At 33.9% G+C, this 14,949-nt stretch overlaps 1 protein-coding gene across 1 annotated transcript in view; it reads right to left on the bottom strand.

Moving 5' to 3' along the window:
* Positions 1–14,175, bottom strand: part of LOC126880063 (alpha-aminoadipic semialdehyde synthase, mitochondrial) — a 73,139-nt gene extending 58,964 nt beyond the window's left edge. The window contains exons 1-2 of the mRNA XM_050643719.1: positions 13,953–14,175; positions 1,469–1,980 (exon numbers count right to left, since the gene is read on the bottom strand). Coding sequence (XP_050499676.1) covers positions 1,469–1,980; positions 13,953–14,009 — 569 coding nt within the window. The 5' untranslated portion in view covers positions 14,010–14,175. The remainder of the gene's footprint in view (positions 1–1,468; positions 1,981–13,952) is intronic.
* Positions 14,176–14,949: the final 774 nt, after the last annotated feature.

The raw sequence follows: 14,949 nt of genomic DNA, 5'->3' as shown, positions 1-14,949 counted from the left end.
CAGATCACCAGATTTAACTCTTTTAGACTTTTATTTATGTGGTTGGATTAAATACCTTGTTTTTGCCACTAGGCCCACTACTCGAGAAAACATGATCCAGAGAGTAGGAAATGCCATGTGAAGCATTGCGAGAGCAGTATATACTCGTAAAGAGTAAATACTTGCATCGAAAATTATGGGCCATAATTTGAACATTTAAGTCGTCACTAAGTAGTTGTTTTTATTTCTTTGTTATATTTTGTAGTGTTGTTTGTCCTATTGTTGTTTTAATTAATCACGTTGACATTTAAAAAATGTTTCTTTGTTTTTCCACAGCACACTACCTTTCCTTAACTTCGTTGACCGGTGACAGTAACAGTTAGGTTTAAAATTGACGTTTGTTAAGATATCTCGAGATAAAAAAAAGGTATCGACATGCGGTTTTCGCCATTCTGTTGCTAATTTGATCTAATTTTGTAAGACAGGATTAAAAATGCATACTTGTATTTAATATTTTCCAAAGAAAACTAGATTTCTGAAAATAATTAAATAACGCCTCCTATCTGGCATATTACTTAATAGACTATTTCGAAATTATAACTTTCACATTGACGAAAAAGAGCTGTTTTCAACAAGACCAAGTTTGCAAAATTAGATTAAGCAGAACCGGACTTACAGCCATTTTTTCATAACAAGGTTCTCATTCACCCCCACCTCTTATTTGCAAAGGTAGACTTAAACTTGTGAAATCAAATATGCGCAGAATTTTATGAATAATACGATGATCGGATTTCCAGTGCCCGTTCGTTAGGCAAATTTTGTAAAATTTTGATTTTTTAATTTTTGATACCTATTCAATTACGCCCTCTAGCGGTGAACCCACAATTATGAAAATAATTTTCAGGCTTTTCCCGAGGCAACTTTTGTTATAAATATTTTTTTCTCAAAGTTGTACTATAAACGGTTCCTGAGATATGGCAGAGAGCCATTGGGATACCCGGTACAAAGAAAGAGGCAGACCAAGAAAAAAATGGATGCAGCAATTAATAGAGGCGGGAAAAGTTAAAAAAAATCACTTGAGGAATTGAAAATATTGACAGGAAATAGAAAAGAATGGAAGAGACGAGTGAATGAAAATTAAAATAGCTAGTTCAAATCCAACACCCTAGTGGGGTAAAAGGAACGGAGAAAGAAAGAAAGTCCCAAAAGAACATCAAAGAATTTTTGAGTACAAATTTACATACATTTTCACCCCAAATTTTTGAGTAGTCGAATTGATCTATTATCCGCCATGTAGTCATGATTTAACACCCAATGATTTTTTATTTCCGTAACTCTTTATTTTCATGATATCTGAAGAAGCGACGATTTACACAGTCTTTCTGAGTTAGCTTGTTCAAATTGATTTAATGTTCAAAATTGTACTGGATTTTATTAGAGAGTCTTAAAAAACAACAACTCCCATATCGATCCAAAATATTTAACTTACCTATAGTTATGGGCAGGTCCTATATGCATAAAAGGAGTATGGTGACCAAGGGCTAACAACCTTAATCCAAGTCCGTGCAAAATATTGATCGTCCCAGCAATACCAGCCATTTTACCAAACGCCACCACTCTGTTACCTTTGTCATCCGTAAGTTTCTCATAGTCGATCAATCTGATTCTCTTTTCCAAGATGGCGTCCAACAACGGTAAATTTCCTTCTTGAGCTTTGATTGTGTGTGAAAATATACAGTAAGTCTTTTCGGGTATTAACTGGTCTACTGGTACTTGTTTGACTCCAAATATCACAGATGCTTCAGAAATATCTTCTTGTACAGTTGCTCCGGCATTGAGGTAGGCCGGCATGGGATACGCCCTTCGATTACTGGGCTGGACGATAACTTTTACTCCACGTTTGACTAGCTTCCGAACATGACTGGGAGCAAAAGGTGCTCTTCTTTCCCAAATACTTTGATCTTCCCGTCTGATGGCAATAATCTTTTTTTTCGAACTAGCCTGTAGCAAAAATGGATGTTATTATTAATATTACCTAATAAGTATAAAAGAGGACATGTTCAATTGTAATGCAATGCTAGTTAACGGATTTTTTTCAAATGTTAGTTGTAACAGTTCTCAAACAGCTGTACGAATAGTTGGAAACACCGGAGGCGATCAAAAAGGTTATAGAGCAGGAGACCAGTCACCAAAGACCTTGAGTCACATTCGGCAGATTAAGAGTGCGGACGGAAAAGTGTTAAGATCCTATGTTCAAACAAAACAAAAACAATATGAGTGCTGCAGAAAGTTGCTAAATGAAGAACACAAGAGAGAAATAGAGGATGCTGGATCCCAAATGAGAATGTAATACTGGGGCTAGCGAGAGATGAGGTTGTCAAGTCGTTAAATATGGTGAAGAATAGTAAGGCAATAGGACTTGATGGAATACCTGTGGAGTTTAGAAGGCTCTAGGAGAGGAAGAGGTACATTTTTATGGTAACTGATGAGTAGGATATTTGCAGGAGTTTTGCAGACACGGTTGGTTTGCGCCGTTTTACTGAGTCCCTACTTATTTAATCTTATTATAGATGTACTTACAGAGAAGGTAAGGGAGGGGGCTCCTTCGTCAGTGCTCCTTGCTAGTGATTATATTGTTAGTAGAGGAAATCAAATAAATGCTGGAGGAAAAGTTGAAGAGTAGGAGAAGGGCTATTGAAAGGAGAGCAGTGATATGTCATAGAGCAGTATGTCATAGGTACTAGTGACGTCATCCATCTGGGCGTGATGACGTAATCGATGATTTTTTTAAATAGGAATAGGGGTCGTATGCTAGCTCATTTGAAAGTTTATTCAATTCTCTATTCAGTAATATAAGCAATTACATAATTATTTATACAGGGTGTCCAAAATTTTTTTTAGTTTAATTATTTGACAACAAAAAAGAAGAATGAAAGAAAACAGAAAAAATGTTTACTTCATAAATAAATATTGTTTTTCGATTAAATTCAATGTTCAAGCCAGCTCCCGCCAGCCACCTGCCTATGCCGCTTGGAAGTTTGAACATTTAATTTAAGCGAAAAACAATGTTTATTTAGAATATAAACATTTGTTTTCTGATTTGATTTCCATTTAGACCTCCGATATGTCCTTCTTATCCATTGTCTTACATTGATAGTTTTCAGGTCGTTCTCTAAGTCAAACAACCATCTCGTTCTGGACCTTCCTTTTTTATCAGTGTGTCAGCTTCTATTGTAATATTTTCGTCAGTGTTTTTGTATCTTCTTGTCTCTAGACATATCACAGCTATGACAGTTTTTGACTTTTCACAAATCTTACAATATCGCACACTTTATTTAATTTTCATTCGTAATTTTAATTTAATTTCGTCCCGATCTCGACTCCCGCCCCTCAATAACGACAAATTTGCTAAGGTCATCCTATTATGATGAAATGCATAGTTTGCGAGTCTAAGGTACATACATACATTTACACAAACATTAATTTTTATTTATATAGAAGAGGTAATATTTTATTTAAATGGCTATTAAAAAATAACGGTTGGTGATAGAAAAGTGACAATTTAGGGTTGAATGTATATTTTGGTTCTACATCATATGAAATTAAAAAAGAACAGTTTGTTCAAAAAAATAAAAAATAATTATGGGGGGGGGGCAAGCTCCCTTTTTACTTAGGTTGGTGGTACCAACTCAGAAACCATCCCGGGTTTATGTACAAGAACTTTGATTAAGGTCATCATATGATGAAATGCATAGTTTGTGAGTCTATAAGGTACATACATACATACAAACATTCATTTTTATTTATATACATTATCATTTTTATCCAAATTTAATTCATTGTACTTGTCTAGCACACGGCCTGAATCGCGTTGCTGAGACTATACGGCTGCAATTTCCACTTGTTAATGAGTTGATAAAAAATGGGAAAAAATTTTCATCTAAGCTCCTTTAAGGGTGCAACTTTTTAGAGAAAAATTCCCTAACACTCCATTACCACCGGAACCAGTGTTAATTAGGTGGGGTGTCAACAATAATTTATAATTTTTTTTTCAAGATCAATGTTGTTTTGAAGAAGTTAGTTAATATTTTTCATTAACAAAGATATGTCATTACCTTAAATACTAATAATACACCGATAAGAAATTTTGCCTAAAACAGATACGTTCTTATCAAAGTAACATTAGCAATAATTTGTTTATCAACTTCAAGGGGGCAATTCTGTATCTAATTATTTGTATATTTCGTGACCTTGGTAATATACTATATTTATAGCAATTCAACAAATCAGTACTGTTGTCAATCGGATACGTCAAATTGATTAACCAACGGCATACTTATGCACGTACTGTGAGGTAACTACTAATCTAAATATGAAATAAACAACAGAGGTTTCGTCATAATTATGATAACAAAAAAATAATCATACCAAGCTGTTAAGACAAACTTAGACTAATGCAACACTATTTGATTTTGACTGATCGGATTTGATGAATTATGGAAAATTTTATCTTTAGTAAAAATTCCATAAGACATACGAGAATTTCGGTCCTACATTTGATAAGTTTTAAATATTTCCATACACCTGATAACAACCTGAGAGAAGTTGAAATAAATTATAAATGAGCTGGCCTACTTAGTGGATGAAGACGATCACTCACTGGAAAAGACCTTATCAAAGGTATTTAATCCACCTGGCATTTGATGATCAATTTGTTGACCAATCAACAAGAAGAACTAGTAACTACAGTGGCACAAACAAGAATAGAACAAGCTAAAGGGTAATTAAGTAAAGAAAATCAGACAGAAGAACTAAAGAAAAGAATAAGATTGGCCTGGTCATCATTCGGAAAACTGTCCTATTTCTAAAGAACAGTATATACCCCCAATACCTAAAAAAATAGTCTTCAATCAATGTATACTCCCTGTCCTCATATATGGCTCTCAGACATGGATGTTTACAAAGAAAAATATGGAAAAAGTAGCAAAGACAGGAAGGTCCACGGAAAAACAAATGCTGAACATTAAACAATAAAAAAAAGGAAATGGTTGAATGCTCGAATATATGAATTTTAAAAGTCAAAAGGCAGATATCGAGCACTGAATTTATTAAATCTTGCCCAAGTATACTTTTGCTATCTAGAGTATCCTCAGGGGCATTTCGTCAATAAAAGAAGGTATCCTCGAATGTCATTTAATTAAAATAAATAATTTGGTGGCAAACTTAAATTAACATCTAACTAAACACTGGACAAAGGACAAAACAGATAAATTAAAGTGCCAGTAGGTTCTACATTTTTGCAATAGGGGGGCAGAAATGGCTTTTATTGACGAAATGCCCCTGAGGATACTCTAGATAGCAAAAGTATACTTGGGCAAAATTTAATAAATTCAGTGCTCGATATCTGCCTTTTGACTTTTAAAAATTAAACAATCAGACAGGAAAAACAAACGAATGGATCCGTAACAAAACAAAAGTGAAAAATGTTTCGACCCAAGTAGCAAAAGGATAAAAGATGGACCAAGACGATTATATATTGGAGACCGTGGAACCACAGAGACAAGGGAAACGCCACAAATTATGAGAGTTAGATGATTTGAAGAAACACGCCGGCTTAAAATGGATTCAAATTGCAAAAAAAAGTGAGGCTTGGAAGAAGGAAGAAGAGGCCTATATCCAAGGATGGATGTTTAGGGCTGATTAGATAGATAGAGAGATAGAATTTGATGAATAAATGTACAAGACCTCAAGACAATGATTAAAAAGTTACTTATGTATACCTTTTGCTTGGATAGTCCAGGGTAATAACGTTTTTTCCATGACACTTTAACAGTCAGGGTACTGAAGCGTTTTTCCGACGGGTAATACCTATGAGAAAAAATTGTAACTATTTCCAGGGTAGGATCTGGCGGCCATTTATATTAATAAACAATTTTGTGTCAAAAACGGCCATTTTTTCATTTTTTTTTTGAAAATTAATGGAAAACTTATTATGTACATTAGTACAAGCATATTCGAGGGAATGGTTTAAAGCTTTAAAATTGCGTATTACAAAGTTTAATACACTCATTTATTGTTAATATAATTGCGAAAAAAGGTCGAAATTTCAAAAAAATTAATTCCGCAATAACTATTGTAAAAATAAGATTTGAAATTTTTGTCAAATTAGGGTTCTTTATTGCTTAATATGTGACAAAAATTTCAAAGCGATTTATTGAATTGTTTAAATTTTATCCAAATTGTTTATCCCAGAGAGATTTTTTTTGGCAATAACATAAGTCAGAAAAAAATAATGTTAGAACCATTCTATAAGTGTCAAATGAAAGAGCATGAGCTAAACTTTCAAATTGGTTTAAAAAAAGTGAATGAAAAAATGCATTTATTAGTAATAAATAATTATGCAAAAGTATGTTCAATTTTTCCTTATAAACTTTTCATTTTTTAAATAAGAAATTATATTTATTTATTACAATTTTTCATCAATTATCATATAAATAACATTACTTGGTAGTTATGCACCTAAAAAACGGTAAAAAATAGAATATTTTGATTATTTCATTCATAGGAGATTCTGACCAATAAAAACCTACCCAAATCTAAATTAAATCGATAATTTTTGATAATTCCCCGTCGTCAAGTATATTACGTCAGATGCCCTTCGTTGCTACGAAAAAATACATTCAGTGACATTAATGACAATTAATGTTTTAAAAATTATAAAAGTGACGACTTTCAACCGTCAAATTAATATTTATACTAACTGTGTATATACCTAATTGTACTTACATAAATGTGTGTGTGTGTGTGTGTGTGTGTGTGTGTGTGTGTGTGTGTGTGTGTGTGTGTGTGTGTGTGTGTGTGTGTGTGTGTGTGTGTGTGTGTGTGTGTGTGTGTGTGTGTGTGTGTGTGTGTGTGTGTGTGTGTGTGTGTGTGTGTGTGTGTGTGTGTGTGTGTGTGTGTGTGTGTGTGTGTGTGTGTGTGTGTGTGTGTGTGTGTGTGTGTGTGTGTGTGTGTGTGTGTGTGTGTGTGTGTGTGTGTGTGTGTGTGTGTGTGTGTGTGTGTGTGTGTGTGTGTGTGTGTGTGTGTGTGTGTGTGTGTGTGTGTGTGTGTGTGTGTGTGTGTGTGTGTGTGTGTGTGTGTGTGTGTGTGTGTGTGTGTGTGTGTGTGTGTGTGTGTGTGTGTGTGTGTGTGTGTGTGTGTGTGTGTGTGTGTGTGTGTGTGTGTGTGTGTGTGTGTGTGTGTGTGTGTGTGTGTGTGTGTGTGTGTGTGTGTGTGTGTGTGTGTGTGTGTGTGTGTGTGTGTGTGTGTGTGTGTGTGTGTGTGTGTGTGTGTGTGTGTGTGTGTGTGTGTGTGTGTGTGTGTGTGTGTGTGTGTGTGTGTGTGTGTGTGTGTGTGTGTGTGTGTGTGTGTGTGTGTGTGTGTGTGTGTGTGTGTGTGTGTGTGTGTGTGTGTGTGTGTGTGTGTGTGTGTGTGTGTGTGTGTGTGTGTGTGTGTGTGTGTGTGTGTGTGTGTGTGTGTGTGTGTGTGTGTGTGTGTGTGTGTGTGTGTGTTTATGATTTATTTACTTACATAAATAAATTACAATAAAATTTTGGTGTTGAACAGTTTTATTCATGAAATAATCGCAACAAATTGCACTCGATCTCTAAAATTAATATAGAATTTTTGCCCTCGTGACACTTTGACATAATTTCACTCGCCTTCGGCTCGTGAAATTTAAACTCTCAAAGTGCCACTCGGGAAAAATTCAATAATTTTAGCGCTCTTGTGCAATTACTACTGAAAATAGTTATCTAAAAAGTTTAAAGGATTCAAAAAAAGATAAATTGACGATACTTTTGCATAATTATTTATTACTAATAAATTCATTTTTTGTTCACTTTTTTACACCAGATTGAAAGTTTAGCTCATGCTCTTTCATTTGACACCTGTAGAATGGTTCTAACATTATTTTTTCTGACTTATGTTATTGCAAAAAAAGCTCTCTGGAATAAACAATTTGAATAAAATTTAAACAATTGAATGAATCGCTTTGGAATTTGTGTCACATATTAAGCACCAAAGAACCCTCATTTGACCAAAATTTCAAAGCTCTATATGTAATTATTTTTACAATAGTTATTGCGAAATTAATTTTTTTAAAATTTCGACCTTTTTTCGCAATTATATTAATACCAAATGAGTGTATTAAACTTTGTAGTACGCCATTTTAAAGCTTCTTCCATTCTCTCGAAGATGTCTGTACCAAGAAAACCACAAGTCTTACTGTCTTCCATTAATTTGAAAAAAGGGAAAAAGACCGTTTTTGACACTAAATTGTTTGTAAATAAAAATGGCCGCCAGATCCTACGCAGGAAATAGTTACAATTTGTTTTTATAGGTATTACCTGTCGAAAAAACGCTTCAGTACCCTGGCAGTTGAAGTGTCACGAACAGGGTATACTTTTGTCTTATTACCCTGGCCTAGGAGTACGATCTAGTCTAAAAACCTCCAAAATGTCCTACAACAGTATCATTTTACGTAAGTAAATTAAGTATGGTACACTAATTTTAGCACTTCTAATTATAGCCATTGTTATCAACCAATATTATCTAAAAATAAATAATTAGTTTGGGTGATTAACACATTTCTGGTTATATTGGTCTTTTTATGGAAGATATTATAATGGTTGCGCAGAGCTGTATTAAGATTTTTCTTCGCATTACGAATATTTTTAAACAATTATCTAATATCAATAATAAAAAAGCATAATATTTTTCTTTTAAGCATTTTTGACAATATACGCAATCTTATTTTGTAACATTATGGACGTCACATGTCTGTTATTTTATTTCAAATAAATATTTCATTACAATTACTGTTAATTTTATTCAATTATTACCTTTATGTTTTACTAAAAATAGTTGACGGTCAACTCGTCTATCAACTAAATATTCTGTTTAATCTCTCACTTATTTTGATTCTTTCCCACTAACTTAACCACAGGCATATATAAAATGTTCATTAGGTCTATGCCCCACTCATAAATTGACCGTTCTGTCATGTCAGTTTTCACGTTAATGGAGAAGCAAATCTTCTATCTATTTAACCGCATGTTTCTGTTCAAAATTCATTTTATAATATTTAAGTCTCCATTGGGTTTTTTGGCCTTATAATTTTTTCTTTTCCACCTATTCATCTCATCAGGATTTTTCTTCTGAGTTAAATTCTAAAGATTCTTAAATTCTAAGAGTTCTCATTAAATGAACAATCGGAGGGACGAACTGTTATAAGAAAAGAATGTGGATAGTCGAGATATACGGGTCATTGTAAATCTGTACTGGAATCAAAAAGCAAAGGTTAGAATCAAAAATGTCGAAACAGAAACTATAGAGATCAAAAGAGGTGTTAGATAGGGTTGCGTGCTGTCCCCTTTGTTATTAAATCTGTACAGCGAAGATATTTATCAGGAAGCAATATCAGAGGAAGAAGAGGATATATCAATAAACGGAAAAATCTTGAATAACATAAGATACACAGATGACACCGCTATTTTTGCAGACAGTCTAGAAACACTGAGACGATTAGTAAATATATTACATCAAGCCTATTATATAAAATATGGACTACACATGAACGTTAAGAAAACCAAGTTCATGATTATTTCTAAGCAACATACTGTAGAAAGGCAAGATATCGAAGGAAAACAAGTATAAAGAGTGAATAACTACAAATATTTGGCAACCTGGGTAAATGGATACTATAACCAAGGTAGATAAATAAGGACACACATTGAAATCGCAAGACAAGCATTTTTATAAAAATGGAAAAACGTTGTTTAATTGAGATCTTCCTTTGGAGCTAAGGATACGAGTTTTAAGATGCTACGTGTTCCCGACTTGGTTGTATGGAATGGAAGGCTGGACACTAAAAGTGGATAATATAAAGAAGTTGGAAGCATTTGAGATTTGATGCTATAAAAGGATTTTGAAAATACTATGGATCCAATGAGTTACAAATGCAGAAGTGTTAAGAATGCTACAAAAGGATTGCGAGGTCATAAAGAACATCAAAACAAGGAATCTGGAATATTTAGACCACATTACCAGAGATGCGAAATGAGATATATTAAGGCTCATAATGTAAGGTAAAATTAAGGATAAAAGATCCATAGGAAGACGAAGAATTTCCTGGCTGAGAAACCTAAGAGAGTTGTATAGGTGCAGCTCAACAGCTCAGAGCAGCCGACAATAAGCTACGGATAGCTGTGATGATAACCAAGCTCCGACAGGAAAAGGATCTGCAAGAAGAAGAAGAAGAAGAAGAAGAAGAAGGGACGAGAAGAAGAAATGTCGCCATTTTAATACGCACCTGCCGGGCCTTAACAAAAGAAAGACTAAAGACGGCACAAAAGAATGAATAAAATACTTTATAGTTATTATCTTTAAACTCATTAACACTCACAGAAATTGTCAAGAAACGTAAAACATCTTATCTTGGACACATATTTAGACACAACAGGTATAACTTCCTTCAAGTTATTATAGAAGGGAAAATATAAGGAAGACGCGGCCCGGGTAGACGACAAATGACCTGGCTGTGCAACATCAAATAGACAGGATTAGACTTTCAAAGTTTATTAAGAAAAGCCCAAAATAGAGAAGACTTTGCAGAAGTTATCACCAACCTTCGCTAAGAAAATGGCCGCTAAAGAAGAAGAATAAACTCATTAAAAATGACAAGGAATTAAGGAAAATTAAATTATTAAAATGCATTACAATTAGCAGCAATTTTACAACTTACACATAATAGTATAATACAATTAATCCAAAAGATGGCATAACCCAGACATCCAAAGTGAAGGTTATCCTCCAACACCAAATTGTTCTATATGGTCCACATAATGTTCAGAAAAAAGTCACACCATTTTGAGCGTCGGGTTTGGGGGGAGAGAGGGAGAAACCGGTAAATTCGTAGTTTTTTACGTTTTTCGTTAATATTTCTAAAACTATGCGGTTTCTAAAACCTTCTATATAAAAATGTTCTTCATTCAATTTGAAATAAAAAAGGCCCTATGCATAATTCTTTTAAAATGAACGGTTCCAAAGTGACGGAGGTAGTATAGGATAATTGGTAAAAAATGCCTAACCCAGACATCCAAAGTAAAAGTTTTTCTCCAACACCAAATTATTCTATTTATGGTCCACATATTGTTCAGTAAAAAGTTACACCATTTCGTGAAGGGGATGAGATGGGGGAGAAATTTCGGAGATGGGGGAGAAATCGTTAAATTAGTAGTTTTTTTATGTTTTTCGCCAATATTTCTAAAACTGTGCTTTAGCGTAACCAATATTCTATACAAAAATGTTCTACATAAAATTTAAAACAAAAAAGGTCTTATACATAATTGTTATAAAATCAACGGTTCCAGAGTTACGGAGGGTGAAAAGTGGAGCTTTTCGATACTTTTTATATGTTTATGCAATTGATGATGACTTTGGGTGGTAAGGTTGCCGTTTATTCAAGGGCTTATCACTAACATACCATCGGCCACTGAAATAGCAAATTTTATTTACAAAACACAATCCCGTTAAAGAAAATTTTTTCCATCAATAATAATATTATAAATTGCCCAAAAAATATAAAAAGTATCGAAAACCTCCACTTTTCACCCTCCGTAACTCTGGAACTGTTGATTTTATAACAATTATGTATCGGACCCTTTTTGTTTTAAATTGTATGTAGAACATTTTTGTATAGAACATTGTTTATGCTAAAGCATAGTTTTAGAAATATTGACGAAAAACTTAAAAAAACTACTAATTTACAGACTTCTCCCCCATCTCCCCTCCAACCCGGACGCTCAAAATGGTGTAACTTTTTACTGTGGACCATATAGAGCAATTTGGTGTTGGAGGAAAACTTTTACTTTGGATGTTTGGGTTAGCCCCTTTTTTTTGACCAATTATATTATACTACCTCCATAACTTTGGAACCGTTCATTCTAGAAAGATTATGCATATAGGGCCTTATTTCAAATTTATTGTAGAACATTTTTTTATTGAAGGTTGTTAATGCTAAACCGCATAGTTTTATAAATATTGACGAAAAACGTAAAGGACTACGAATTTACCGCTTTCTCCACCTCTCCCTCCTCTCCCCCCAAACCCGACGCTCAAAATGGTGTGACTTTTTTCTGAACATTATGTGGAGCATATAGAAAAATTTGGTGTTGGAGGTAAACTTTTATTTTGGATGTCTGGGTTTGGATCTAGTTATACCATACTATAAGTCCGAGTAGCAACTCTAGGATACTTCTCCACGATCCTACTAGTCCTCCACATTTTGAAAAATTGCACTAAATTAGACGCGATGCTTTTGAACTTATACACATTTATCAATAAACTACGATATCAGTTTCAAATTCAAATTAAACAAACTACTAGTTTTTAAATGACAAATACTATTAATAATTGTTATTGGTGCAACATCGTTCGATAAACTGAAATTGTTTGATCTGCGCTTAAATTTAAAGTGTCTTACCAAAATTGCGGAAGATTGAAAGAAGATGTGACGAGGAATGTGACCGGTCAAGAACAATTTGGCTTCAGGAAAGGTATGGGGACATGACAAGCAATATTCTATCTTCAAACTCTGGCACAAAGGTGCAAAGATCAGCAAGCAGACCTATTTTTTATGTTTTATAGATTTTGAAAAAGCGTTCGACAGGGTGCAGCACAGGAGCTTGATAGAAAGATTGAAAGACATCGGAGTCGACAAAAGAGATACTAAAATTATAGAGGGTATTTATTGGATTCAGACAGCAATCATAAAGACCAATGGTAACACGTCAAGGCCAATTGAAATACAACGAGGTGTCAGACGCGGTTGTGTGCTATCACCGATATTGTTTAACGTCTACCCTGAGGTAATATTTGCGTACGCTTTATCGCACTCTTCAAAAGCAATTAGGATAACCGGCCAAAGAGTAAATAACATCCGCTATGCAGAGGACATGGTATTAATGACTGATTCGGACCATAGTCTTCAGATACTGTTAAATAGGGTTACTGCGAGTTGTGCAAAAACTGGGAAATAGATCAATACTGCGAAATCCAAAGTTATGAAAATATCAAGGAACAACAATTTACCCCTTCCAATATAGGTATGTGAACCATCAACAGCTTGAATACGTAAACCAATACAAATATCTTGGTTGCTGGTTCGACAATAAACTTGATTATGAACAAGAAGTACGAGCGAGAATAGAGGTTGTCCGACCAAGGTTTATTAAAATGAAGAGTTTATTTTGTAATAGTAGCATTAATATCAGTCTTAGATGTCGTTTTCTGCATTGCTATGTGTGGTCAATACTTTTGTATTGAACGAAGGCCTGGACACTCAACATAACACTGATGAACAAGTTAGAAGCCTTTGAACTTTGGATTTATAGAAGAATCTTGAAAATACCTTGCACAACCCACATCACCAAGAAAATGTTCTGAGGAGAATAGGTACAAATAAGGAACTGCTAAAAATCATTGAAGTCAGAAAAGTTAGCTACCTGGGACACATAATGAGAAACTAAAAAAAATATACAACCACCTTACGCAACGGATTATCCAGAGTAGGATTGAAGGAAAACGGGGTCCCGGTAGGCGCCAGGTTTCATGGTTTAGAAATATCAGAGACTGAACCGGCCTTGATTCAACATCTTTGTTTAGAGCCGCATTGGACAGAGACAGATTTGCCAGTGTAGTTGCTAACCTCCACTAAAGGAGAAAGCACCACAAGAAGAAGAAGATTCGATTCCAGCAATAAAATAACTGTTAACAAACTTTTCCCAAAAATGGAATTCTTTTCGATAACTTACCCAGACTACTTATACTTGATAATTATCTTTAAAAAAACATTAAATAAAATTTTTAGGAAATTTTAGTATAAAATTAAATTATTAAAATGCATTACAATTATTTGCAATTTTACAACTTACATAAGTCCGAGTAGCAACTCTCGGACACTTCTCCACGATTCTACTAGTCCTCCACATTTTAAAAAATTGCACTAAATTAGACGCGATTCTTTTGAACTTGTCCACGTTTATCAATAAATTACGATATCAGTTTCATAATTAAACAAACTAGTTTTTAAATGACAAATAAATACTATTAATACTTGTTATTGGTGCAACATCAATCGATAAACTGAAATTGTTCGATCTGCGCTTAAATTTAAAGTGTCTTATCAAAATTGCTTAACAATCAAACGAACAAAATATTTAAAAGTAATCTAATAACCTCTAACCTTAGCAACCACGCATATACTTCTTTACTAGGATAATAAAAAACACCACCACATTTCTTCGCAAATAACTACTATAGTAGGTAAGTACAGTAGGAAAAATGAAAGAATACCCATGAACGAACATATAAAACACGCTGTATTTTCCTGTCACCGTGTCAGATGAAAAATTGGCCAGCGCAAGTACATGTAATAATTATTGTTACATGTACTTGCACTGGACAATTTTCTTTGTGACACGGTGAAAGGAAAATACAGCGTGTTTTATATGTTCGTTCATGGGTATTCTTTAATTTTTCCGACTGTAGCTCTCTAGGATAATGGACAGTACTAGGCTTAGGAAAAATTTGCGCTAATATTAAATATACCTGCATTTATAGAAACTGAAAATAGCATAAAGAAATAAACGGAAAAAAATAAAAAATATAGGTAAAGCTGCAATCAAGATCGTATTTTACTACAAAATACTGAACTAAATTAATAATAATTAATCGAGCCTACTAGGCTCATGGCTTGATTGACCATTCTCCTCCATTCCTCATTGTCCATTGCTTTCATTCTCCAATTTTTGACGTTAAATATTTTTAGATCATTTTCGTCCATTTTTGGAATTCGATCTTATCTCCTTTTTTTGTGAATGTGACATATTATTGCTTCCCACTATTCTTTTATACGCTTATATGGTATAA

The sequence above is a fragment of the Diabrotica virgifera genome, chromosome 2, assembly GCF_917563875.1.
Source record: "Diabrotica virgifera virgifera chromosome 2, PGI_DIABVI_V3a".
Taxonomy (NCBI): Eukaryota; Metazoa; Arthropoda; class Insecta; order Coleoptera; family Chrysomelidae; genus Diabrotica; species Diabrotica virgifera.
The sequence above is the reverse complement of the archived record's forward strand: the minus strand, read 5'-3'. Positions and strand labels throughout refer to the sequence as shown.